The sequence below is a fragment of the Lathamus discolor genome, chromosome 22, assembly GCF_037157495.1.
Source record: "Lathamus discolor isolate bLatDis1 chromosome 22, bLatDis1.hap1, whole genome shotgun sequence".
Lineage (NCBI taxonomy): Eukaryota > Metazoa > Chordata > Aves > Psittaciformes > Psittacidae > Lathamus > Lathamus discolor.
Window position 1 is genome coordinate 3,090,517 of NC_088905.1, and position 26,557 is coordinate 3,117,073.

Consider the following 26,557-nt stretch of genomic DNA (forward strand, 5'->3'; position numbering starts at 1 on the left):
GCTCCCGGGCTTTGTGGCACCCATTCCTGCTGCCGTCCCGCTGCGGGAGGCTGTGCCTCTGCCTTGGAGGTGGTGGGATTTCGCCTGGATCCTGGTTGGAAGCATCTCCTATGGCACAGCCCCGGTCCTTGCGTCAGCCGCTTCCCCACGAAGATGCAGGGCTCAGCACTTTATAGGAGATGAATATTCAGGGGGAAAAGCACTGATTTAGTGAGGCCCAAGCACAACAAAGGCTGAGATTTACAGCCTCCTGTATCCGAGCTGCATTCCGAGCAGGCCTGCTGTCTCTGCTATAAATCTGGAACAAAGGAGACGGAGCCTAAAACCAGCCTAAAGTAACAGGGAGCAAAGGCTCAGCACCCGAACCTTGCTTGGGCTGCTGTGGGGCGCAGGCAGCAGCATCCAGGGGTGGCCCCATCACGGAGCCCACAGGGAATGCTGGACAGCTTCTACTAGAGCAGGATGCTCTGAGCCCCTGTGTCCATCCTGGCCTTGAACACTGTAGGGATGGGGCAGCCACAGCTTCTCTGGGCAGCACCTCAGCACCCTCACAGGGAACAACTTCTTCCTTAGATCCAGCCTGCTTCTGATCCACATCTGGTTCTGATCCACATCTGGTTCTGGATCTGATCCACATCTGGTTCTGGTTCTGATCCACATCTGGTTCTGATCCACATCTGGTTCTGGTCCACATCTGGTTCTGGTTCTGACCCACATCTGGTTCTGATCCACATCTGGTTCTGGTTCTGATCCACATCTGGTTCTGAATCTGATCCACATCTGGTTCTGGCTCTGATCCACAACTGGTTCTGGTTCTGATCCACATCTGCTTCTGGTTCTGGTCCACATCTGGTTCTGGTCCACATCTGGTTCTGGCCCTGCTGTGGGGATGGAGCCGGACCCCGGAACCCCACTGCTGGGTGGGATGTACGGGACAAGGGGGTTGCTCCCCATGCACCCGCTGTGCTGTGGGACCCTGCATCAAGGTGCAGATGCAGAGACGCTTCCATGGCTGGCAGCAGGACAAAGCCCAGCTCAGGGGCTGGGCCCTGGCCAAGAGATTGCCTCGGTCCTGCACAGCCAGAGGGCTTTAAAAGGAGAGAAAGAAGAAGGCGAGGAGTGGAAGAGACAAAGGATGCGGCCAGAGCCAAATGTGCCATGGGGGCTGAGCACCAATGCCCTGCCAATGCTTGGGGAGGGGGGGCCTGCAGACACCCACTCCAATCCCCCCTTGTTTTGGGGTCATTTCCCGTCTCACTCACCTCCCAAGTTCAGTTGCAGCCCCTGGGCAGTGCTGGGCCATGGGGATGGCTTTGGTCCTGCAGCCTTGTCCTGGGCTTGCTGCCACCCTCAGGGATGATGCTCGGGGTCCAGCTCCACGTGGGGCCACCCATTGGATGGGGGCTGACATCAACGTTGGGGTATCTCCAAGTCACGGAGTTGCCCACGCCGTGGTGATGCTGTACCTGGAAGAGCAGTGAGGATCCCCATCTCCCTGCATCCAGCCGTGGGTGAGAGGCAGCGCAGCATCCCCAGGGCGCTACAGGATGCGGGATGCAGGGATGCTCCCACTGCCCACCCCATCCCCATCAGCAGCATTGCTCCGCTCTGATCCTATTTAACTGCCCTCCTGGTAACCCCAGGAAACAAGCAGGAGCTTGTGGCTGCAGCGGTTCCTGATGCTGTGAACACGAGCTCCATCCCTCCCTGCCCTGCCAAGTGTATCCCAGGGGAGCGGTGATTGATGGAGACCCCCAGCCCCGCTCCCTGCGCCTGGTTTCATCCCGGGCTGGGAATTCAACATAAATCACTTCATTAAAAGCTCTACTTAATTTAGGAGGAGGGGAAAGGGGGGGGGGGGGGCAGACACCGCTGATCGATTTAATCTGTGCAGGGAAACAGCAACAAGCAGATGCTTTTAAGAGGACCAGTGAGGCCGATGATGCTGCGGCTCGTTCACCCCAGCCGTTTCAGCGCTGGGTGCTTGGTTATCCCTAAGGAAGGGACCCACTGTCACCATCACGCTCTTGTTTGCGGTAGCAACGGGGTTGAATGGTGGGGGGGATGTTTGAGCCGTGTTAAACAGCTCCCACAAGAGCAGGCACCGTTCGCTGCTATTCCCTCCATGTCCTTTGGATGAGCTCGAAGCAGGGACAGGGCCGCGGAGCCTGGGTTAAAGTCTTTAATAATTACAGGAATTCCAGATTCATTACAGAAGAGTTTACAACAAATAAGATTTCTCCATACAAAGGCAAAATAAACTTTTCAAGTAATAGCGGCCTGGCTCCGGAATCTCAACGCCAGTGACAGGGAGGGAGGGAAGGGACACGCGTGTCCCCATCCCTGCCCATGGAAACACCGCAGCCTGTCCTCCCCAGCACCAGCTCCACGGAGCAGAGCTCGGGCAGGATGCGGATGCTCCCGGTAAGGCACTGGTGGGCATCACCCGGGGGAATGGGGTTGGGGGGGGGTGTGGATCAATACCTTGGGGTCCGGCATGATCCCTGCTCCTTCCCATAGGAGCCAATGGCAGGGGGTGCAGCCCCATCCCCGGGTACCATCCCAACCCCTTGCTGGCACAAGCACGCCACGCACCAATATGGTGCCATGGGGTGCGGGAGGGCCAGGGAAGGGGCAGGCACATCATGACAACCTATTCCCACAAGGCATCGACGTTATTGGTACTGTTTAATAGAGCCCCATATAAAAGTGAAGCAGCAGCAGCAGCAATTGATACCGAGGGACCTAAACTGAACGGGGTTTAGAACATAACTTAAAAACAAAACCATAAAAACCAGCAAAAAAGTAGCAAAATATATGGAATTTTGTTGTTGGGTTTTCATAGCAACTGATCCCTCCCAGCCACTAGAACCTTCCTACCTGCCCGGTGCATCTCTGGTAACAACCCCTTTAAAAAGACATGTAAATATATATTCATATTTATACATATTTGTCGTTATGTACACAGGAGTTTTGTCTTCAGCACTGGAAAAGGGGGCGGGGGGCACCCGCTGCAGCTCCCAATCCCGAAGTGCCAAGGGTTTGGAAAGCAAATCCCATCGGCGCTGGCACTGCCGAGCTGCAGGACCAGCCCCCTTGCACAGCCATAGGATGCTCAGCTCCAAGTCATGGTGAATCCCGGCTCTCCGAGCCCATCCCGAGATGATGGGTGGTTGGCTCCTCACTTCCCACAGGAGAAGATTCCGCCTTAACCAAGTGGAAATATCCAAGGGAAAAGGAAGAGCAGAAGGAAACCTTCAGGTTGCAGGGAGCTCCCGGCGCACGAGGTGGATGGATTTGGATAGGGGAGATGCTGCGGTTGTGTCTCTGACCCCCTTCTGCTCCAGCCGAGCAGGAGCGGGCAGCCCATGGCGGTCCCTATGGCGATGCCATCCCTCAGTGTCGCTTCAGTCCCCCGTTGGTGTGCTGAGGTGGGAATTTGGGAAGGCACGGCTCGTCTGGAAGAGGGTCATGGGAGAACACCGAGTCCTCTCCCGAGGAGCACGTGGAGCTGCGGGTGTCCGGGAAGCTGGGGGAATACTGATCCAGCGGCATGGAGAGGTCCAGGTACTCCTGGGAGGGATGAACGGCGAGGATGGGCTCCGGATGGGATAGAGCATCCCATGGGGAGCGCCCAGCCCCGGCACCGCGGGGCCTCTCCTACCTGGTTGGAGGTCATGGCCACGATCCTGTCCAGGTCTTCCACCAACTGCTTGAAGGTGGGTCTCTGGGATGGGACGGCGTGCCAGCAATCCCGCATCATCATGTACCTGTGGGCAGAGGGAGGCGAGGGATGAGCATGGGGATTCAGGCATGGCCACTGGGATACATCATTGCAGGGATGTAGGGCTAATGCCCTGCATGGAAGGAAGGGACCTCCTGGTTACAGGGATGCTTTGGGAGAGGATGCTCGGGGAGCTGGGCTAATCCCTGCTCCGGGGTCATCCTGGCATCCTATCCTGCAAGAAGGAATGGGGGGAGATGGTTGAAGAGGAGGCTCTGGGGAGACCTTACAGCAGCTCCAATGCCTAAAGGGGCTACAGAGAGCTTGGAGAGGGGCTTTGGACAAGGGATGGAGGGACAGGCCAGGGGGGAATGGCTTTAACCTGATAGAAGGGAGATTGGGATTCAGACAGGGCTCGGAGCACCCTGCTCCAGTGGAAGGTGTCCCTGCCCATGGCAGGGGGTTGGAGCTGGATGAGCCCCGGTGCCGCTGCAGCCCCATTCCCTGCCCTGCTCCACTCACAGCTCGTTGGTGCAGTTGCTGGGCTTGTCCATCCTGTGCCCTTCCTTCAGCAGCTTGAAGAGCTCCTCCACGGGCACGCCGGGGTAGGGCGAGCCTCCTAGGGTGAAGATCTCCCATAGCAGCACACCAAAGGACCACCTAGAGAGGGCAAGCGCAGGAGATGCTGGGGCACCCACAGGGCCAGCATCCCCCTCTTTGGGTTCATTTGCTTGGGGGCTTCCCGCTGCATCATTGCCTTCGGGTCCCTGTTCCTGTATCCCATCCCGTGTCCCGCGTTGGTACTCACACATCGCTCTGGTGCGTGTATATTCGGTCAAACAGAGCCTCGGGGGCCATCCACTTCACTGGCAGGCGACCCTGGGGTACAGGAAAGCTCCACATCAGCTCTGTGCTGACAGGGATTGGGACAGGGATGCAGCCCTGCGTGCCCCGTGGCATCCCCAGCAGGGGATGGAGCATTCCTGGCACACTGAGCACCTCCGGATTCACCCACCCAACACTCACATTCGTGGTCTTCTTGTAGTAATCGATGTGGTGGATGTCACGGGCCAGGCCGAAGTCAGCGATCTTCATCACGTTGTCCTCGGTCACCAGGACGTTCCTGGCCGCCAGATCCCTGTGGATGCACTGCCCGAGCACAGGGACATGAGCAGGTCCCCAAGGATTGGTCCCCGCTACGAAACAGGCTTGCATCCCGAGCCCCGCATCCCATCGGGATGCTCCTCACCTTCTTGGAGGCCAGGTACTCCATGCCCCGGGCCACTTGGTAGGCGCAGGAGACCAGGTCCTTGAAGGAGAGCTGCTCCTCAGGGACACGAGTGGGGTTGTAGCAGTATTCCATGCCCGGGGGCCGCCGTGCCTGCAGGTATTCCCGCAGGTTGCCCTTGCTGGCGTACTCCACAATCACATAGAGGGGTCCTATGGTGGGATGAGAGGTTGGATCACGGAGCAGGAGCTCTGGGCCCTATGGATGCAGGGAGAGCCCTTTCCCAGCCTCACCGTCCTGCGTGCAGGCTCCCAGCAGGTTGATGATGTTCTTGTGCTTGCCAATCATCTTCATCATCTCCATCTCGGAGATGAGGTCAGACAGGTCCTTCTCTGTGGCATCGGCTAAAGGCAGAGGTTGGGGATGGGGGGGGATGTGGGTACCCCCATATCACAGCATCATGCCCGGACCCCCCCCCACTTCTCACCACCACTTACACTTGAGCATCTTCACAGCCACCTTGGTCACCCGGTTTGGTTTGTCCTTGTCAAGCCCAATGGCTTCTGCCAGCACCACCTGCCCGAAGCATCCTTCTCCCAGCGGCTTGCCCAGGATCAGCCTGGCCGGAGGAGAGATTCCAACGTGGGCACACGGCAACGCGCAGCCCCAGTGCCACCAGCCCGGCTGCTCCGGCAGGGCACCCCATGGCACGGATGCGACCTCACCTATCCCGCGGCAGCTCCCAGCGCGGGTCCTCAGGGAGCTCGTACTCGGAGACGCCGGCCAGCATGGGGGTGCCGCTGGAGGAGAGGCGCGAGGGCCGGACCAGCATCACCCCCGAGTTCATGGAGGAGCTGGAGTCGGCCGAGACCTGCGGTGGGACCGTGGGTTACCTTCACGCTGCATCCGCGGCCCCCATGGCAGGGGGATGCTGAGCCAGGGGCCTCACAGCCCAAACCCTGCCCGCAGCCCCCTGCCCGCAGCCCCCTGCCCGCACGTGCTGCTGCCACACTGGGTCCAGGCTAAGGTGCAATGCATTCCCTGCTATCGATCTGCAGGCTGAGAGCATTGGGGATGCTCAGCCTGGAGGAGAGAAGCTGCGTGGAGACCTCAGAGCAGCTTCCAGTGTCTGAAGGGGGCTACAAGGATGCTGGAGAGGGGCTCTTCATCAGGGACTGTAGGGATGGGACAAGGGGTGATGGGTTCAGACTGAAACAGGGGGAGTTCAGGTTGGAGATAAGGAAGAAGTTCCTTTATGTGAGGATGCTGAGGCGCTGGCACAGGATGCCCATAGAAGTGAATGCCCCATCCCTGGCAGTGTTCAAGCCCAGGCTGCGCAGGGTGACATGGTCCAGTGTGAGGCATCCCTGCCCATGGCAGGGGTTGGCACTGGATGATCTTCAGGTCCTTTCCAACCCAAACCATTCCATGATTCTATAGCATTAAACTGCTCGCTGAGCCATGCCAAGGGGTCACAGCGCATCCCCTCTGCTTGGGGGATACCCATGGACGTCCCCCCTATCCCGCACCACGATGGGCACCAAGATGAGAGGGTGGCAGAGCTCCCCCAGCGCTGGGTGTCCCCCGGAGGGGCAATAGGTGCAAAGAAACCCCCTCTCTACTTTCTGTTACCTGTCTGCGCAGGGGGATGCTCTTGGCCAGCTTGTGCACGGCCAGCTGGCTGTTGAAGTCCGTCTTCTTGGTGGTGCTCTTCATCTTGTAGATGATGATGGTCACCACCATGCAGGAGATGAGGAAGGCCCCGGTGCAGTAAATGATGATCTCCAGGTAGAGGGGGGACGTCATCATGGCCGGGGTGTCTTCAATAGCTGGGTCGGTGTGAACAGGGCGTTAGCATCCATGAGCCCCCCTGGTTCTGCATTGCTGGAGCCTCGGTGCAGCAGGGACCAGGGGTGTCATCACCCATCCCGGAGGGATGGGGCAATGCAGCATCCCAGGAACAGGCCCCTTTCCCATTGCTCTGCATCCACTCAGAGCTCAAGTCCTGGCCACGGTGGGATTGGGCCTGACCCGGGGCAAAGCAGCCAGAAGCACCTCCAGTGGCAGCGACCTGCGGTGGGACCCATCCATGGGGCAGCCCCCGCTTTGCTGGGACACATCAGAGCCATGCACAGCTCCATAGGGCTGCAGCCTCGTGGCGCGGTCCAGCGCAGCCACAAACAGTGATGGATCTGCACCCCCCAACCTGACCCCCCCCAAGAACAGAGCCTCAGAGAGAGGTGTAAGAGGGAGTGAAGATCCCGGTCCCATCTCTGAGCGCACCCGGCTGGAAAACAGCTCCTGATAACAGGGAAAGCTTTTGGCTGGGAAGCACCAACCAGGCAGCATCCCAAAAGCTTTCCCTAGGTGCTGTTATCAGGCTTTGGTCCGTGCATTGATGCCTGAGGAGCAGCATCAATGGGGACGCAGGGGCACAGCAGAAGCGACACACACAGAGCCCCACATGGGTCCTGCGCTGCAGGGCAAGGCAGGGAGCACCCCAAAACCTTGCCCTGGGTACAGGACCCTCCTGCTCCACCGGAGCAGCCCCTGGTTAAGCACCTGGGTATGCATCAACTGGGCCAGGGAGAGAGCGGGGGGCAGACCCCAATGGGGGCACACAGCGGGGGGATGCGCATCCCATCCCGCTCCGGCTGCAGGGAGCATTCCCCCATTCAGTGCATGGCGGGGACCGGGATGTGCTCTCTCCCGGACCATGATGCATACGTTGGAAAGGAGGGAGGAAAGGGAGAGGAAGAGGAGTATATACCTTCGAGAACTGTCAACCATGCAGAGTGATGGGAGATCCCAATAGAATTACCCGCCAAACATGTATACTCCCCAGCATCCTCAAATGAGACATTCCTTAAGTGAAGGACTTCCATTTCTTTGTCTGTCGTGTTAACGCCAGCCGTCTAGAGGGAAAAATGGAAGCAAAAAACGGAGAAGCAAACGCCATGAGATCCTGTGGGAAGGAGGCCAGAGAGGAGGGAGAGCCCAGTCTCATTTGCCAGACCCCCGGGGAGCAGACAGAGACCAACTGCAGACCTGCTAGAGAGACCCTCGGGATGACCACTCATCCAGGCGGACCTAAGGAGATGCTGGTTAAAAACCCTTCACCAAACTGAGTGTCCTGCCCATCTGAGCATGCTGGCAATGGGCTGCATGGAGAAATGAACCCCAGGCAGAGCCGGCCGGGTGACTTGGACGACACGGGGAGGTACGAGGAGGGAGGTGGGAGGATGGAGACAGGAGGATGGAGACAACGAGGATGGAGATGGGAGGATGGAGACAACAAGGATGGAGACAACGAGGATGGAGAAGGGAGGATGGAGAAGGGAGAACAGAGATGGGAGGATGGAGACAGGAGGATGGAGACAAGCATGGAGATGGGAGGATGGAGACAGGAGGATGGAGACAAGGAGGATGGAGACAGCAAGGATGGAGACAACAAGGATGGAGATGGGAGGATGGAGATGGGAGGATGGTGATGGGAGGATGGAGATGGGAGGATGGAGACCAGAGGATGGAGACAGCAAGGATGGAGACAACAAGGATGGAGATGGGAGGATGGAGACAACGAGGATGGAGACAATGAGGATGGAGATGGCAGAATGGAGACAAGGAGGATGGAGACAAGGAGGATGGAGATGGGAGGATGGAGACAATGATGATGGAGATGGGAAGATGGATACAAGAGAGCAGCACAGATGGGGGACACAGCACCACGTCGTTCCCATCCACACACAGATGGGTGCCACGGCTGGCCCCATATCAGCACCACAAGGACCAGTGCTCAATGATGCCGGATCCACCAGGCACCCGGGGTGGGAAGCAACCAGGAGGAACACGAGGACACACACAGGGGGCACAAGCCCAGCCGGCCCCACTGAGCATTTTTCCATGGCTGTGGCACCAGGAACAGCAGAAACAAGAGAGCCCAGAGGTCTGTTCTCCACCGCTGATGGTCCGAGGAAACACCCCAGGGGTGTTCTCCCCATTACCTTGTGCCCGAGGCCTGGTGACCGTGAGCCACGCAGACTGGTTGGCCTCGCCAATATAATTGGAAACCTTACAAACATACTCCCCGCTCTCCGCCTCTGTCACATTATACAGGGTCAGCACCTCCGCATCAGAGCTATTAATCCCCGAGTGCTGGAACAGACCAACAACATGGAATCACATTGACGCTGCGAGCACCGGCAGCGGGGAAGGGATGGGGATGAACACGGGATGCAGGAGCAGACGTAGGGCCGTGACCATCCTGCTCCGCGCCTGGGGATGCTGGTGTGCGCGCTGCGAGCATCACTGCTGTGGTGCAGAGGGAGCTGCTCTCATCGGGATGGAGCAGGGGCTCAGCTCCCTGCATCCAGCCCCATGCGTTGCCCAGGGTCGCCCACCCAGCCCCATGGCAGGACCTCAGCACAGAGCCTGGTGGCGGCTTTGGGGCTCCTGCTGCCCAACGGTGGTACCCAAGCATCCCACAGGGCCGGCGGGGATGCGGGATGGAGCATCCCGGCGTGCGGCTTTACCTTCAGGATCTGGACATAGGGCAGGTTGTCGGGCCCGATCTTGCTGCCGTTGACCTCGATGTGCTTCAGCCACTGGATGTGGGGCTGGGGGTCGCTGTAGACCTTGCAGACAAACTCCACGTTGCTGCCCAGGGCCACTGTCTTGTTGGCAGGCAGCCCTGCCTGCAGGATGGGCCGGTGCGGGGACCGCTCTGCGGGATGCAGGGCCACGGGGCACCTCAGGATGGGGCTCGGGATGCTCAGCCACCCCCCACCGTGCTATGAGGAACCCCAGTTATGGGATAGGTGAAATCCCAGTGCAGGGATGGGATTGTACCTATTTTAGGGGGGGGTGAGAGGTCAAACAAACCTAAGGAGGGCCCCGGCTGTTAACAAAGCGGCTGCCACTGTGGTGAGTCAGCATTAACAAACCCCTTTGTTCACCTCGCTGGCTGTTCCCTTCAGTTTGCTCAGTGTAATCAAATTAAATCACATTTTGAATGGTTCATTTACTGGCATTTAGAGCAGCTCCACATGTGGAACTGCTCAGAGCAGCCTTCCCAGCTGGGAATTATGGCTAATAAGGCGATTAGGACAAGTTTCTGTCTGGTCTATGGAATTATTTCCACCACAATTAAAAAACCCCAGATTGAACCTCGCCATCCCCATCCCTGCAGCACCCGCATCCGCTGGGAATGGTGGGAGAGCGGGGCCCACGTGCTCCTCACCCACGACATCCAGCTGGTACGTGTGGTTGATGCTCCCGTATTTGTTCTCCACGATGCACGTGTAGTTGCCTTTATCGGACGGCACCACCGAGTCCATGATGATGCTCCAGGTCGCGTAGCGGACCTGGGGGTACAGGGATGGCCACAGGTCACATCTGAAGCTGCGGCACACGAGTCCTCATCCCCATCCCCATCCATGCCGGAGCTGGCTCGGCCCCTCCGCATGGGCAGGACATAAATCTCCCTTTGAGGTCACCTTTCCCCTTTCCTAGAGGGACCATAATCGCTCCCAGCTGTCCCGGGACAGCCTGGCCATGGAGCCAACTGCACAGGGAGCAGATGTTGGGATAGGAGCGCGATGGGCACAGGGACATCCCTTTGGAGCGCCCCAGCGCACGGAGGGAACAGACCTACATTGTCTGTACCGTGCTTCCCGGCTGGCTCCGGGCTCGGATCCATGCTGCTCCCCATCGCCAGCCCCGGGATGCTCACTGTGACCGGGCACATTCCCTTTGGGATGGATCCCAGCAGCTTGGCTGTGGGTGCTCCCTGGGTCCCTCTATGGGCACAGGGACAGTGTTCCTGCTCCCTGCGGCTGCATTCTTTGCTCCCAGCTGGAATCTGGTTGTTTCCACATTTCAGCCCCATTAGCTATCCAGGGCACTGCTGTCACCATACAGGGAGCCGTGGTGCTGCCAGCAGCCCCACTGTGAGCCCATGGCCCTCCCCGGGATGTGCTGCATGGAGCTGTGACGTGGCCACATTCCTGCTGCGTATCCCTGGCACGGGAGCCCCAGGCAGGAATCTGGGATGGAGAAAGGGGATGTGCTCCCTTGTAGGGTCACTGAGGGGGGGGGTCTCTGGGCTGGAGCTGCAGCCCTGGGTGATGGCACGGGCACGGACACCTCACACAGGACCGGGATGCTCCAAGCCCCATCCATGGGATGCTGCTGGTACCTTGTACCCGCCGATGCGGTGGTCGGGTTTGAACTCTTTGCCGTTCTTCAGCCAGCGCAGCGTGGGGTTGGGGGTCCCGCTCGATGGACACTTGAACTTCACTGTCTTGGCAGCGGGGACGGCGTGGAGCTTCTTCTCCATCTTCTCGGGATAGGTCCAATAGGGAGCAATGGCCTCTGGGGAGCAGAGCGGGGGGGCTCAGCGCCCATTGATACCCACATGGAGCTCTGCGGTTCTGCTCACGGTTTAATGCTATCTAAGAGTCACAGGGCCCTTTCTTTGCGAGGTGCACGCTCAGCACGCATGGCTGCAGCACTGGTTATGCCATAGCCCTGCCCGCACACCCCCTTGCCCTGACCAGGCTGCTTTCCCCACCACTGCGTGCCCTGTGCTGCAGCAGGAGCCGCTGCCCTCCCCGCTGCATCCTCCATCCCTAGGGGATGCTTTCAAGCGTGCCCAGCTTCCCCTTTCCCCCCCCACCAACGCAGCTCCAGGGGCAAACCCATCCCGCACGTACGGTTCGGCTTGGTGTTATCGGCCTCCTTCTCCTCCGAAGAGGAATCATCTTCATCATCATCATCCTCCGCGGAGGGGAGCGCGTCTGCAAGAGAAGAGACGCTTGGTTGAGCACCCGCGCGTGGACCCTTCCCGAGCGGGGCCGGAGCATCGTGGGGCGGTGATGCAGGATGGTGCAGGGCTCAGCAGGGATGTGCAGGGATCACACTGTGCACGGCACCAGCACCCACAGCCCCACAACCTGTTCACCCCGGAGGTGCTTTCAGAGCTTCACAGTGTGCCCGAGCGCAGCTCCTGGCCCCACGCCACCATCCCATAGGGGACAGCAGCCGGGACCCCTTGTGCACAGAGCAAGCCTCAGCGCACACCTCCTGCTCCATCAGCACCACCACAGACCTCAGCCCCATGCAGAATTACACTCAACAACCTCCAGTGCTTCTCCCTGTGCCACAGCAGATGGGGGGGTCACCAATGTCTCCTCCAGACACCCCAAATCCACCCTAACTCACCGCGCAGATCCATTTGGCCGCTGCATGCAAAGGATGTGCGGATGCAGCCCTTTCCTTGCTCCGCAGCCCGGCCCCGGAGCTGCCCCTTTCCCTATGGCTCCGGGGCCGCTACGAACCTGAGACGTTGACGGAGAAGAAGGTGGTCTCGCTTCCCGAGGGGCTGTTGGTCATGCAGGCATAGAGCCCCGAGTCCTCGGGCACCGCATCCCTGACCTCTACCTCCTCCCCGGTGATGCGGGTCCGGTTGTTCTCGCTGAGCTGGATGCCGTCGCGCACCCAGTTGATGCTCTGGACGTCATCCCTCAGCTGGCAGCGCAGCTGGAGGAGGTCGCCGGGATGCGCCGAGTAGGATTCCACTTCGATTTTGGCTTTGGGCAGAGCTGGAGGCGTTAGGAGAGAGAAAGGAGAGAAAAGAAAAGGAGAAAGGAGCTAGAGACCAAAGGAAACCATGCTGCTGTTAAGGAGGCAACATGCGCTGCTGGGATGCTCCAGTGCTGCCCCGAGCAGGGCAGCTGATGGCAGCGGCTGCAGAGCGGAGGGGATGGGAGGCAGCGGCTGCTTCACCCCGCATAGGACCCGTTTGGGTGCTGGGCAGCTCTAAAGCACCCGCACACCCCTGGGTCTCGTAAGCACATAAGCATGGTCACAGCAAGGGGCTGGGATGCGGGCAGCCGGAGCCACCTCAAGCTGCTCGGGCAGGACCAGCCTCTCCAGGGAGCATCCCAAATCCCTGCTCGGCTCTGCCACCGTGCAGAGACCCCAGGACCCTCAGCACCAGGAGCAGGGCAGCAGCGAAGCGGGCCAGGGTCCCCATGCCAGCCCCGGGCCCCTGGCTGCGGGTATTAGAGCAGGGCTGCGGCAGCACAGCGGGCAGGGAGCGAGAGCGGCGGCACGGGAAGGGTCAGCCCAGGGAGCTCCAGGGGAACAGATGCCGGGCCCGGCGTTCCCAGGGCCGGGAATGCCGCAGCTGCTCCCGACGTGACACGTGCGAGCAGCACAAAGGTCCTTTCTCTCCGTCCCGCTGCTGCCTCCTCTCATCTCCTGACCCTCCCTGTGCAGACGTCGGCTCTGTCCTCAAGCGCTGCCCTTCCATATCCTCCACGGTGGTGTCTGAGCTGCTCTCCCCATCCCGGCGCCGTGGTCCAGGTTTCCAACCATCTCCTCCAATTCCATTTGGGACAGGAAGGGTTTGGGCTGTTGCAGCTCCACAGGCGCGGAGGCTCCATGTGATGCAGTGTGAGCATCATCCCGGGATGAAGTGCATGGCTCCACGTCCTGAGCACCGCGCCTCCGGGACGGCGGCAGGGAATAGCTGTTCCGTCGGGACACAGGGGCATGGATGAAGCTCTCCACAGCTCCATTGCTCTGAACCAGAAGGATGCAGAGCGGAGGCTGGAAAATCCCAACTAACCCTTGGAAACAGCTTGGAAAGGTTCAATCTTCAGCTGATGGATGTCTCGAGGGGCGCTCAGTGCGCACACAGCCTGCAAGCACCGCGCTGCATCCACGGGGGACAGGGCAAAGCCACAGCTTTCGATTGGGAACCGGCATCCAAACACACACCGGGTGCAGAACTAACCCACGGCATCACCCTCACCCCTTGGTGCCCACTGAGCCACACAAGCACAACCTCTTCTCCTCCCTGGTGCATCCCTGAGCAGCGCATCCCACACCAGACATCCCCGGAGCTGAAGCAGCACAGGCAGGGAGTGCAGGCAGGGAGTGCAGGCAGGGAGTGCGGGCAGGGAGTGCGCTGCTTCTCCCCGCAGCTCCTTGCTGCCAAAGCCAAAAGCCGAGCTCTCCATCGTGACCTGCGCTTCGCTTTCTGGCCACTTCTTGTTTCCTTGCACTCATGAGCAGCTTCATGGGGAAAACATCCACGAGCGGCTCCAGAATTCCTCCTTTTCCTCTTGCTTAGCACTGCAAGGAAGGATCCGCTTTCCCCCGCTGCTCCAGGTCCAAAGCAGGGCTCCAGCTCCGTCAGGAAGAGGTTACGAAGTGTTTCAACGTGGAAGATGAAGCCGGGTGGGAGTCCCTCAGGTGCAGGGGGAAGGGGCTGGCTTCGCAGTGCTGTTTGCCCCCGTTGTCGGGTGCTTGCAGTGGCTGCGATTTGTGTTCCAATGAGTCCCAGGCATCCTCCCGCACCCCCAGTGCCCCATGGCCGCCGGTCCCAGCACCACGGGACCCGGTACTCAGCGTCCTCCTGCCCGTCCCCATCCCCTTCTCGAGCAGAGCAAGGTCAGCGAGCGATAAAAGAGCCACGAGAAGCCAAACCGACACGAAACGTGGAGCCGCAGCCGCAGCCTTATCTTGCCCTTATCGCCCTGCCTCCATCCCCTCTGCGCCCGGCTCTGCCCTTCCCACACCCCGGCGCATTCCTTATGGAGCACAACAACCTGCGGAAGGCGGCTGGAGCTGCCAAGGGCCATCCCTAAGCACAATTACCTCTGTTTGCTTGTCCCCAGCCACCAGCACGTGAGTGAGGAGCCACGCACAGATCCGGGCTCCCATCACCATGGTGCAGCCAATGGTCCCACCAACATCAACCGAACTCACACCAGGCCCGGATCGGTTTGATCCCAAAACACTGCTGGGAGGTGCAAAGGGAGGGAAAACTTCATCCCAGCCCAGTCCAATGCCAGAGAGGCAGCGCCATAGCTCAAACCGGTCCCTCCCCATGGGCACAGCATCCCATAGGACCCCATACAAGTGCCACCAAACCCTGCGGGCGTGTGGCCAGATCCCCTTTCAAAGGCAGCCACATCAGGGGCTGTTTTGCATTAACAGCAGGACCGGGGCTGTGATGGACGGGAGAGGGGAGGCAGAGGGCAGGATCCTGCCCTTTGGTCACCCAGGGCCCATCTCTGGCGCTGTGGGATGAGGCGGAAAACACGGCACAGTGGGAATGGTCCCAGAAGGAATTCGCAGCCTCATGAGCGTGTCCGGGTTAACTCACCCAGCCAGCACAGGCTTGGACGTGGCCCTGGCACCGGGCTGGCCCACGCATCCCATTGGAATCGCAGCATCCGGAGCAGCGCAGCCCCGGGATACCCTTACAGCTGTGTTACCAGCTCCATGCACCTGCATTGGGGTGAGCCCATTGGATCACTGGGCTCCATTAGCCTGAAGCATCCAGGCTAGGCAGAGCCTTGGGTGGCAGCGTGAGGTGTCCCTGCCCATGGAACTGGATGATCCTAAGGCCCTTTCCAACCCAAATCATTCCGTTATTAACTCTTCCTTGTGTTCTGCTCCCTTATAACCCAAACCACGGCCCAGCCACAGCCCCCCAGAGCAAGCAGGGCAACAGGGAGGACAGCAAACAACACACCCGCACCAGAGGAAGCAGCAAAACACACGTTAGAGCTGCACTATCTGCTGTTGGCTCCCTGTTTAACTTAAACTCTTTGGGATGGGGACAGCGCCAGCTTCCCGGCCTGGATCCCATCCCATCCCAGTGCAGTTTACAGCCCAGAAAAGCACCATCCAGAGCAGCCCGTGCTGGTTTTACGACCTCATCCCAGCTTTGAAATGGAACCGAGAGCGGAGCCGAGCCTGGCGAGCGCCGGCCAGATGGGAAGTGTCACCGAGCGCCTATAACTGTCACCGAGCGGTCCCCAGTGGGGATAACGGGATGGGGACGGCACCGGGGAAGGGAGGGCACTGATTCACCTTCCCCCCCATCCCCGGTGCCCCCCATCCCATGCACACACAGCCCAGCCCAATGCCAATGCCGATGGGGATGGCAATAAAGCGGCCAACAAAGCGGTGCAGGGACAATGCGGGCGGGGGGCGAGGGGCCGCCGGTTGCCCTGGAGACCCCAGCGGGGCTTTCCAAAGGTATTTCCTGAGGAGAAAGCACACACATGCCCGGCAGCCCCGCTAATCCCAACAGGAAGCGCTTTACCGGGATGTGGGGATTGGTTTCTTTCTTATTTAAAATGGTCTTCACTCCCCCTCAACCCCAACCCCAGCCCAGGCTGCAATGCAAGGGGATGCCCCCAGCAGCATCCCTGCATCCCGGGGTGATGCACGGCCCCATTCGCTTTCCATAGGATGCAGGAGCTGCAGGAGAAAGCATCAGGGGGGATGCCCCCAGCAGCATCCCTGCATCCCGGGGTGATGCACAGCCCCATTCGCCTTCCATAGGATGCAGGAGCTGCAGGAGAAAGCATCGGGGGGGTGCCCCCAGCAGCATCCCTGCATCCCAGGGTGATGCACAGCCCCGACTCCCATTCCATAGGATGCGGGAGCCACAGAAGCAAGCATCAGAGGGGATGCCCAAAGCAGCATCCCTGCATCCCGGGGTGATGCACATCCCTGGCTCCCCTTCCATAGGACGGGAGAGCCCCATAGGGAGCTCAAGGCACCACCAGCTCTTCCTAATGAAGCTATATTGGGGTGTCGAGGCAGGTTATCCCACCCTGTGGTCCCCGGATGCGGGGAGATGGGGACTGATGCACTGCTCCACGCATCCCGCTCTTCCAGGCCTGTGCCAAAGGAAGCAGCGCTTCATTAACAGCACTGTTGGTCCTCTGCAAAGCTGTCAGCATAAGCCCACCCCTTTCCCCCTTGGGGCAGCCACATTCAGTGCTCTGCATCACTCAAAGCAGGGGGCACAAGCACTTGCCCATCGGCTCCCCTCAGGCCTGGGATACCCCAAGCGGGTCCTGCCCATCCTTGGGGGGCACAGCAAACATCCTCATTCACACACGTGCCAATGGCTTTTTGCCTCCCTGCGGTGCCCCACACATGGGGGGCTCAACAGGCAGCCCCCAGCCCCACAGACGCCCCTCATGGGGCAGCTCCAAAGCGCTGCTGCTTATCCCAAAGACTCCGATTTCCTTTTTTCCTCCTTAATTAAGGGCCGGAGCAGCAGCATCCGAGTGGAAAGGCGGGAGGTGGGAACAATGCCCGCCCGACAGGCTGGGAGGGGAAGGGCAGCAGCGCCATGGCCCAGAGGACACGGAGATGCCCCTGCAATTGGGGTCTGGGGATGTTGCCCCCCCACCACCATGCTCCAGTAACAGCCCTGGGCTGCTGCCATCAAGTGGCTCCATGGCTTGGCCATCCCTGTGCTGTGCGATGGGCTCCAAACCTGATCCCTTGGGAATCCATTGGGAGACACCGAGAGAGAAAGAAGGGGGATGGACAGCACGGAAATGGGGAGCAAGGGAACGAAACCCACCCGGGGACAAGCCGAGCCCCTCGCTTTGCCACCTCCAGGGATGCTGTGGCCAGCGTGTCCCAGGCCATAGCTGGACCAAAGAGCCCCAAACCTCTTTGGGGCTGGGGTGCAGGTTACGGTGCTCCCCCCCTTCCAGCTCCCCATAGAAACCTGCTCTGCCCCCCCAGGCAGGGATGGGGCAGCCCCATAGCCTGGAAATGCCTGAGCAGCAGCAGGGAGGACAATAGCAGACAGGGAGAGAGGAACGAAATCCCCTCGGCAATTTGGTGCAGGTTTCTATTTAACCTGGAGACAAAGACGGGCTTTGTGAGGAGGGCGCGGGAGGCCGCGCATGGAAATTTCTTGGCTTTTCCCCTGATCCCGGGTTTTTTACCACCTCCGGGTTTAGGTGCCCAGAAACCGCGGCGAGTGCCCGTGAATGGGTCATTTGCGGCGAGGTTTTGCTCTGATCCCCAAATCCATGAGGAGAAGGGGGCCAGGATGGAGAATCCGGGACCCCGCCGCGATTCCGGAAGTTTGGTGGCCTCAGGACCCAGAAACATCCCGGACAAAGCAGCGGCGCGCGGATGCTCATGGACCGGTGATGATGGGCACGATGCCCCACACGCATGGGACCCCCTTCTCCTGTGGGGCTGGATGTGGCAGCGAGCTGCAAGGTGCCGGCAGCGCTGGCTGTGGATCCCGGCTCCAGAGCGGCTCTTCCCATCCCGCAGGTCCTGCTGGGAACATTGTGTTCCCAGCAGCCGGCCCCGGAGCCAAGGGCCGGACTCTGCCCCAGCCGGGCTCCTGCTGTGGCACTAATTGGGCTGCCCTGCTGGGAATCGTGTCGGGAATGGTTTCCAGAGGTTATTGTTAGCCCTGGCATGAGGCTGGCGAGGAACCAGCTCCCTCCTCTCCAACCTCCTCACGCTGCTCCCCAAGCGTTCCGGGGGGCTGCAGGGCTCCTGATGCACCCCAAACCCCACCTAACAGCATTCCCAACGCCATGGTCAACGCTGCCAGTGCCTTAACCACAAACACCCCCCCCCAGGAAACCTCTTCCAGGAAGAGCAATCTCCCGAGGAAAACATGTTTACCGCCGGCAACCGCGTTGTTGACACAAGCGGGGAGCGAGCGTGCCAATGGAAAACTCTTGGAGATGGTCCCCGTGAGCAGGGATGCTCTGCCAATGCTCCGGATGGATCCGTGACCAAGGGACCTGTGCTCAGACCAGAGCCACCGACCCAGCCACAGCATCGTGGCCCCGTTCCAGCTGGGATCACGCCGCTGATGCCGGCTCACCCATGGGGCTCCTGCCTCATCCCAAGCCGTGATCCATGAAGGGGCTGCTCCCCAGCAACCAGCCTCCAGGGTTTAGGGGGGGGGGACAAGGGGGAGCGAGCCTTAGGACGCAAAGCAGTCCCCATAGACCAGGCATTCCTGGGTAATTAAAACCAAAAGGCAGGGAATCAGGAGCTCTGCTTCTTCTCTGCCTCACCAAGAGAAAGGCCCAAAGGCTTTTAACTGCTGGAGCTGTGCTCTGGGGGGGCAGGAGACCCCCCCCTCCGAGCCCATGCACAGCCCCTCAATGAGAGGGATGCCCTCGCCTGGGGATGTGCTCTTCATCTCCAGCCCAGTGATGCTCTGCAGCAGTGCAGAGGCTGCAGGGACCACCTGCACCAGCCCCAGCTTCGAACCCAGCCCCAAGGGAATCCATTCTCCAGACAGGAGCGATCCCAAGGGTATCCATGGGATGCGCTCATCCATGTGCTGGTACCCTGCTCCCAGATCCTCATCCCCACCAGGATCATCAAGGACAAGGTTTCACACACATCACAGTGCTGTGACAGAGCCCCCAAGGGCCTCACATCCTTCTCCAAACCAACACCACCAGGTTTTGCCACTACTTCTCTCCGGGTTTAAAACATCCATAGGGAATTGTGGACACCTCCCTGTGCCCAACCAAATGGGATAACGTGTGCTACATCCCCGCTGCCAGCTCCTGGGCAGCCATGTGGCACTGTGCTGTGTCCTGTGGTGGCACCTCACACCAGCCTCTGCCTCTTCCACACGGGAGGCTGGCTATCTTATTGCCAAGGGACGAATGCAGGGGATAAGGGAGCCGGATGCTCCCAGCTGGCATGGCCATGGTGGGTTGGTTGGATGCGATGGGTTGGTTGAATGCAATGGGTTGGCTGGATGAGGTGTGTTGGTTGGATGTGATGGGTTGGCTGGATGAGGTGGGTTGGTTGGACGCAATGGGTTGGCTGGATGAGGTGGGTTGGTTGGATGTGATGGGTTGGTTGGCGATGGTTGCCCATGGTGGGCTGGTTGGATGCAATGGGTTGGCTGGACACGGTTGCCCATGGTGGGTTGGTTGGATGCAATGGGTTGGATGCCCATGGTGGGTTGGGTGCCCATGGTGCCCTGGATGCCCATGATAGGTTGGATGCCCATAGTGGGTTGGATGCCCATGATAGGTTGGATACCCATGGTGCATTGGATGCCCATAGTGGGTTGGATGCCCATGGTGCATTGGAGGCCCATGGTGCGTTGGATGCCCATAGTGGGTTGGATGCCCATGGTGCGTTGGATGCCCATAGTGGGTTGGATGCCCATAGTGGGTTGGATGCCCATGGTGCATTGGATGCCCATAGTGGGTTGGATGCCCATGGTGCATTGGAGGCCCATGGTGCGTTGGATGCCCATAGTGGGTTGGATGCCCATGGTGCATTGGATGCCCATAGTGGGTTGGATGCCCATGGTGCATTGGAGGCCCATGGTGCGTTGGATGCCCATAGTGGGTTGGATGCCCATGGTGCATTGGATGCCCATGGTGCGTTGGATGCCCATGGTGGGTTGGATGCCCATGGTGGGTTGGGTGCCCATGGTGCATTGGATGCCCATGCTGGGTTGGGTGCCATGGTGCATTGGATGCCCATGGTGGGTTGGGTGCCCATGGTGCATTGGATGCCCATGCTGGGTTGGGTGCCCATGGTGCATTGGATGCCCATGCTGGGTTGGGTGCCCACGCTGGGTTGTTTTGCCCATCTTACCTTGGTCGGGCAGGGTCGGGGCCGGCCTGGCAGCTGAGAGTGTGGCTGTGACCAGCACAGCCCAAAGGATGAGGCACCTCCAGGTAAACATCCCACTGCTGCGGCTACTGCTCGGCGACTGGGCTCCGCAACAACCACTCCATGGGGACCCCGGGCTGGCCCCGGGGGGGTCTCCGCCGGGTCAGCCCCTCCGAGCTGTGGATGAGGAGAGCAAAGTGAGGGCAGGGTGAGAGGCAGCCCCGCATCCCACCCCGCAGCTCCCCATTGCCGGTGATGCTCCTGGAGCATCCATCCCGGACCGCGGGATGTCCCCATGGAGCATGCCCAGCATAGAGAGACCCAGGTCATGTCCTCCTGAACGTGATGTGTTGAGAGCAAAGGTACTGGTGAAGCACAATTGGATGCAGGGGAACTTCCCAGAATAGTGGGAGTCAATAGTGGGAGAAGAAAAGGAGGTTTCTGCTTCTGCTCCCTAATTCCTGCACTTGTTTGTGCCAAGAAGAGGAATTCCCACATTGATCAAAATGACGCAAAGTCTTTGACCCAGGACCAGCTTCCAGAAATGTCTCCGTTTAATCACGCTCAGATGGAAAACGCTCCTCAAATCTCAACAGGTTTCGGATAGGAGAAACATTCCTATGGGGAACGGCCACTTCTCCCCTCCGCAAGCAGATCCCTGGCCTCTGCCCCTTGCTTCCACATCTGTCCCAAACGACCCAGGACCAGCAGCACCACGCTCCGACCCAAGGCTTCACTGCGGCAAATCCCACACATCCACACCAAAACCCATCCATGTCCATGCGCAGACGGACACAGATCCCGCTGCCAACCCCGGCGCCCGCCATCCCCCATAGGATCTTTAGGGCATTCCCTATGGAAGCGCTTCCCGGAGCTGAAGGGGTTACCAGCGCTCGCCTCCGCACGCAGATCTCCTTCCACCGACAGCTGTGTTCCCAGTGTTTGGGGAGAAATCCCAGCTTCCAGGGCCAGCGCTGCAACTCGCCCCCATCCCTGCCAGCTCTCACGCTGGGCTCTCCGGCCCACCCATCCCCTTGGTCCCCATCCCTGCTCCGGGCACGGAGGCATCAGAGCCAGGATCAGGCACAGGGAGCCCAATCCCGGCTATAGGGATGTGCCCTCCATGGCCTTCATCCCCCCCTGCTTCCCAGCACGCCAGGAGCATGGAGCTCTGCCAGAACACGTCCGAGGAGGAGCCAAAAGCGATGCCGGAGCCCAGCCGGCTCTGGCCAACTGCTTCCAGCAGCACGGAGCCGTGTTCCACCCCCAACACATCTGTGGATGCAGGAGCCTGGGATGGAGATCCCGGCGTTCCTGCTCCCGCTGGGCTTTTGCTGGCGAGATCCCTGCCTGACTCATTGCACAACCCAAGGCCGGGGTGCTGCTGGTGGCGGATGCTCCAGGGGAACACAACATGAGGGTGCGGATGGGATGATGCCATCCCAAACCCCTCTCCGGACACAAGGGCACATCCCTGGGGTGCAGCCGGACTCCTGCAGCCCGATCCGAGCATCCCAAGCTCACGCGGTCCCTGTCCCATCCGCCTCACGCTCCCATTCCCAACCTGCCATGGGAAGGAGCTGTCGAAAGCAGGGGCTGTTCAATCAGTGAGTAACAATGGCAGTGAGTAATGAGCCGCTACTCATCCTCCCCACGCACGGAGCTGCGGCCACCGCCTCTCCTGCTCCCCCTGCGCTCCTCTTGCCTGGAACCGGCTTTTCCCCATGGATCACAGCAGGGTTGGAAGGGACCTTAAAGCTCATCCAGTTCCAACCACCACCTTCCACTAGAGCAGGGTGCTCCAAGCCCCATCCAACACTGCCAGCGATGGGGCAGCCACAGCTCCCATTTAACATCGGATGCTCCCCAGGACCCTCTTCAGGCCCAGGAAACCCATTTGGGGGCTCTGGCCACCTCCTCCCTGCCCTAAACCCCGTGGCTGGAGAAGCACTGACACAAGCAATGAGACAGGGAAAGCAGCACCCAGCAAACCCCAGCGTTATCTCTAAGTGCCAGGAGTTATTGGATGGGATCGGTTTAGCAGGGATAGGAAGGGGGAAGTGGGATTCTTCAAGGTGGGGGGGGGATATAACAAGAAATAGGCTTTGGTATTTGTGGCAATCACGTTCTGCCTCTACGTGGTTGCGTTCATCGACAGCACACGCTCCCCGGAACATGCCCTAATGCGGAGCGCCTGCGTGGGCCTCCGAGGGGAGGGATGCAGGGATGGAAGGAGGGAAGGAGCCCAGCGCCTCCAGAAGCAGCAGTTCCTGACCAATGAGTCAGTGCTGGCTCGGTGCGCAGCAAAGCCCTTCTCCAGATCCACCTCGGAGCGGGCGCCTTCCAGCTGATTCAGGGGCTCGACAGCAGGATATTTCCATGGCGTATGGATCGCTGGCAGCGAGGAGCTGCCCCGTGGCTGGGAGAGTCACTGGGAGGGAGGGAAGGAGGCGAGAGCCAAGACCCAGCGGCACCGCTTGACTGATGCTCAGCCTCCCAGGGCACAAGGAGGCCGTTACGGCTTTGCCGGCAGGCGGGCAGGGATGCATCCTGCGCACCAAGCACCCTGGGACATAGAATGGTTTGGGTCGGAAAGGACCTTAAGCTCATCCAGTTCCAACCCCTGCCATGGGCAGGGACACCTCACACTAGACCGTGTCACCCAACCTGGCCTTGACATCCCAATGTCCAGAGGGGTATCCCAGACGCTGAAGGGAAGGGGCAGCACAAACCTTTCCCTCTTTCCGGAGGAATAATAGAGCCCTCTTTACCCATGGCAAGCAGGGAGAGCGTTCCTACCTGTGTCAACCCCAGCATGGCTCATACAACCTTTATATAGACCCCAACAGGAAACCATGTCCTGGGGAGGATGGATGGCAGGCGGCTCAGGGTGGATCTCCAGCTCCATCCCTGCTGCCCATGGGCCCCAGCACACTGCAATTTACTGCTCCGGGGTGGATTCAACCAACTAAAAATGGAAGCAGCAAGAGAGGAGCCAGGAGCTCAAAGTGCTCATTGGAGCCCTGCATCCCAGCCAGCAATTACACCCACAGAGCCATTCCGGAGCATGGCGATGGGTGATGGTGATGGGCATCCCTGAGGTTGTGAGGGAAGATGCTCTCCTGTGTGCTGAGGAGCAGTCCCATGCAACCTGTGTCCTGTATCCCTGGGGATACTGCGGCTGCGCTCCGGTCTCTCCCATGCTGTGAGTCATGGGGCTGAGCTGTCCCAGGGATGTGCCACAAAACGGGACCTTTCCGGGACCTTCCACGCTCGGCTTGTGCCGAAGGTTTCTGCGCTGAGTGGAGTGGGGAAGCCCCTTCCCATCGCATGGCTCATCCCTCGGAATGCATCGCTCGGAATGCTGGAGCTTGGTTGGGGCAGCCCCGGATCAGAGCAAGGGATCAGGATGGGGCTTCCTGCGATGTCTGTGATGGGGGGAGATGCTGGCGGTTGGAATGGAGGGGTTGGGGGGCTCTGCTGGCAGCACCCCCACACCAGAGCAACCCAGAGGCACCAGCGACACGGGAGGCAGGAAAACACCAGGGCAAGGCCAAATCCAACCGGGAGAAGAGCCCTGGGTCTGCAGGAGCCCATGGTCCAGCCCTGCCTGGCGCTGATGCCCTCCAGTACAGAAGGAGACTCAGTTTCTCCCTGCGGCTCCACACCGGCAGCTTCCAGGTGCCCTTCCATGGGGAAGGAGGGCATTCCAAAGGCAAAGCGGGTCGGTGGCAGGGAGCAAAGCGGCTCCCCTGCCACGGGCTCGGGTCAGGAGCCGAGTATTTGCTGAACTCAAAAGCAAACACAAGTGCAAATGGAACTATAGGGAGAAACCATAATGCTTAAAGCAGACGCATGCTTGGAAAAATAAATATCCAACTGCGCAGGATACATCCTGCCTTAACCCTTCCCGGCTCACTGCAGTGGGGAGATGGCACATGGGGCAGGAAGGACGGGGAAAGGTCCAGCCTCTCTCCCTGTATCCCAGGAAAACCATTTCTTTCCCAGAAGCATCCTCAGATTCAGGGATCCCTACCCAAGGGCTTCGTTTTCAGGCTTAGAGCATCCATCGGTACCCAAACATCTCCACTGGGGTGGTGCTCTGGTTAAGGACTGGTTGAGGACAGGGATACTGGGATGCAGGCACTGGGACACAGATGGAGAGGCTGTTTTCCAGCCTGGGATGGGGGTTTCACCCCATTCAGCTCCTCCAGGGAAGGACAAAACACATCTCCAAATGGTTCACCTCCACGGCCACAAGCAGCAGGTCCCAAACAGGGGACAAAGCGGGATCACCGCGATGGGACAAGCATCCGTGATCCAGCCCCTTCCAGCAGCCAGGGCTTGGGGGCCAGAGCGTCGGAAAGCAGCTGGGGCTGGGGGCAACACAGCTCCGGGTTGAGTTTGTAAGCGGATAAATCCATCGGGAGCTGCACTTCACACCCGAAACAGCCCAAGCTCCTGCCCAGCGGGCATGAAGCCGGCTCCCTGCGCCCGGCGCTGCTGGATGCACTCAGGGGCTGCCCCTGCTCCTGCCGTCACCCCGCCAGGGCTGGGCCTATTTATCCTAATCCCTTCAGAGCAACACAAGGCAAAGGCAACCGTGCATGCCAGGCACCGCCGGGATTAGGGGAGGAAGTGCTCCTGTGTGGGGAAAATGGCTGCTGGCCAGAGCAGGGGCTGCAGCGGCCCCCGGCTCGGTCCCTGTGTCCGAGACCCCCATCCCGAGCATCCCAACATCACCATCACCCCATCAGCACCTCCTCTGCCTGCTCGCAGATACCCCCCCCACCACCATTCGCCCTACTGGGACCCAGCAGGAGCCGAGCCCGCCTTTATCCCCACGGGCCGTTAAGGTTTAAACATTGATGGGGAGGAAGCTGCAGCAGCCACCCGTGACACCGGAGCCATGGGGCAGTGACCCCACTGCTGCCGGTGTATCCCCAACCACGGCCCCGCTCCGGCCTCACGGCTCCCATAGGAAAAGCAACCCCCCCCCACCACAACCCAAACCACCGCACGGAGCCCATCCCGACCCAGCAATGACCGGGAATGGCACACGCATTCCCGGCTGCACAGGGCACAAACCAGAGCCGTTCGCAAAGACCCGCACGGAGTCGGGAGAACAGCGAACGGGAGTCGGGATAAGGGCGCCCACCTCCCGCAGGCAGCCTGCAAACACAAAGGGAAACACCAACTCCAGGACCGCGTTATCCCGAGCTCCTCCACCGGAACGCCCCAGGATCCGAAATCTGGAGCGAGCCCAAACCCTGCTCCTTTTCCATCTCTTTCTGGAAGCCGCCAGCTTCCCGCTCAGGAACTTTTAGGGAACAAGGGACCAGGCAGCAACCGGAGACCAGACCCCAACCTCCGGCCGGGCTCCCCCACCGCTCTCGGGGCCCTGCCCGCTCGGGGGGCCGGGGCTCGGGGGGTTCGAACGAGGGACGGGCTCGGCCCCGCTCCGTTCAAACCGGCCGCGCTCACCGAGCGGCTCCCACCGCCCCGAGGGGCTGCAACCGGGGCCCCGCACCCGCGCAGCGCCCGCCCGCGGCTCCGCGAACCGGAGCCCACCCCCTCGGAGCGCGCCCGCCGTCGAGCCGCCCCGCCACGGGCGATGGGCGCAGCCGGGGGCCCAAGGAAAGGGGGGGGAATGGATCCGGGAGCAGTCCCCGCCGCCAGCCCCACGGCGCCGGTGCCGAGCGGAGCGTTCCGTCCGTACTCACCGGAGCCCCGCGGTCCCGCCGCTCCCGGGAACAATGGAGGGGGAGCCCCGTCCGGGGCGATCGGCTCAGCCCCGCCGCCGCCGCCGCGCTCACAGCGGCCGCCCCATGTTGGGGAGCGAGCCCCGAGGTGGCGGCCGGAGGCGCTCCCGGAGCCGCGGCCGCCCCGACGAGCCCCCGCTGCCGCTGCCCGCACCGCCGCGTCCCCGCCGAGCGCCCGCCGTCGCCGCACTGAGCCGCTCCCGCACCGCCCCGCCGCCTGCCCCCGGCTCCTCCCCCGCTGCCTCGCACCCTCCTCCTCCTCTTCCTCAGCGGCCTGATGGGGGTTGTAGTCGCCGCCGAGCCGCGGGGCTGAGCCTGCCGGTAACGGGGGGTCCCCTTCGGACGCTGTGGCCCCGAAAGCAGCCCCCCGGGCTCTCGCCTGCA

The 26,557-nt window shown here is 60.6% G+C and overlaps 1 protein-coding gene across 4 annotated transcripts; it reads right to left on the reverse strand.

Annotated features, from left to right (window-relative positions):
- Positions 1-2,168: 2,168 nt before the first annotated feature.
- On the reverse strand, positions 2,169-26,352 carry FGFR1 (fibroblast growth factor receptor 1). 4 transcript variants are annotated; one of them, XM_065659123.1, is made up of 18 exons: positions 26,135-26,352; positions 20,394-20,588; positions 12,290-12,553; positions 11,666-11,749; positions 11,149-11,324; positions 10,192-10,315; positions 9,485-9,675; positions 7,723-7,867; positions 6,585-6,781; positions 5,678-5,823; positions 5,450-5,571; positions 5,246-5,356; positions 4,974-5,164; positions 4,751-4,873; positions 4,533-4,603; positions 4,247-4,384; positions 3,665-3,770; positions 2,169-3,573 (listed from the first exon to the last, which is right to left on the reverse strand). In XM_065659123.1, exons 2-18 carry the CDS (start codon positions 20,482-20,484, stop codon positions 3,397-3,399), a joined length of 2,457 nt encoding a protein of 818 aa, XP_065515195.1. In that variant the 5' UTR covers positions 20,485-20,588; positions 26,135-26,352; the 3' UTR covers positions 2,169-3,396. The 4 variants fall into 4 exon arrangements, with proteins under 4 accessions (XP_065515195.1, XP_065515194.1, XP_065515197.1 ...); XM_065659122.1 differs by having other exon boundaries at positions 5,678-5,822; positions 6,578-6,781; XM_065659125.1 differs by lacking the exon at positions 12,290-12,553.
- Positions 26,353-26,557: the final 205 nt, after the last annotated feature.

Excerpts from the sequence above, each read along its gene's own strand:
- FGFR1 (XM_065659122.1), bottom strand. The coding sequence starts at position 20,484 with ATGTTTACCTGGAGGTGCCTCATCCTTTGGGCTGTGCTGGTCACAGCC. Across the intron at positions 9,676-10,191 it reads GTACCAGCTGGATGTCGTGG|AGCGGTCCCCGCACCGGCCC; the intron begins GTGAGGAGCACG and ends TGCATCCCGCAG. Across the intron at positions 7,868-9,484 it reads CCTATGTCCAGATCCTGAAG|ACGGCTGGCGTTAACACGAC; the intron begins GTAAAGCCGCAC and ends TTTTCCCTCTAG.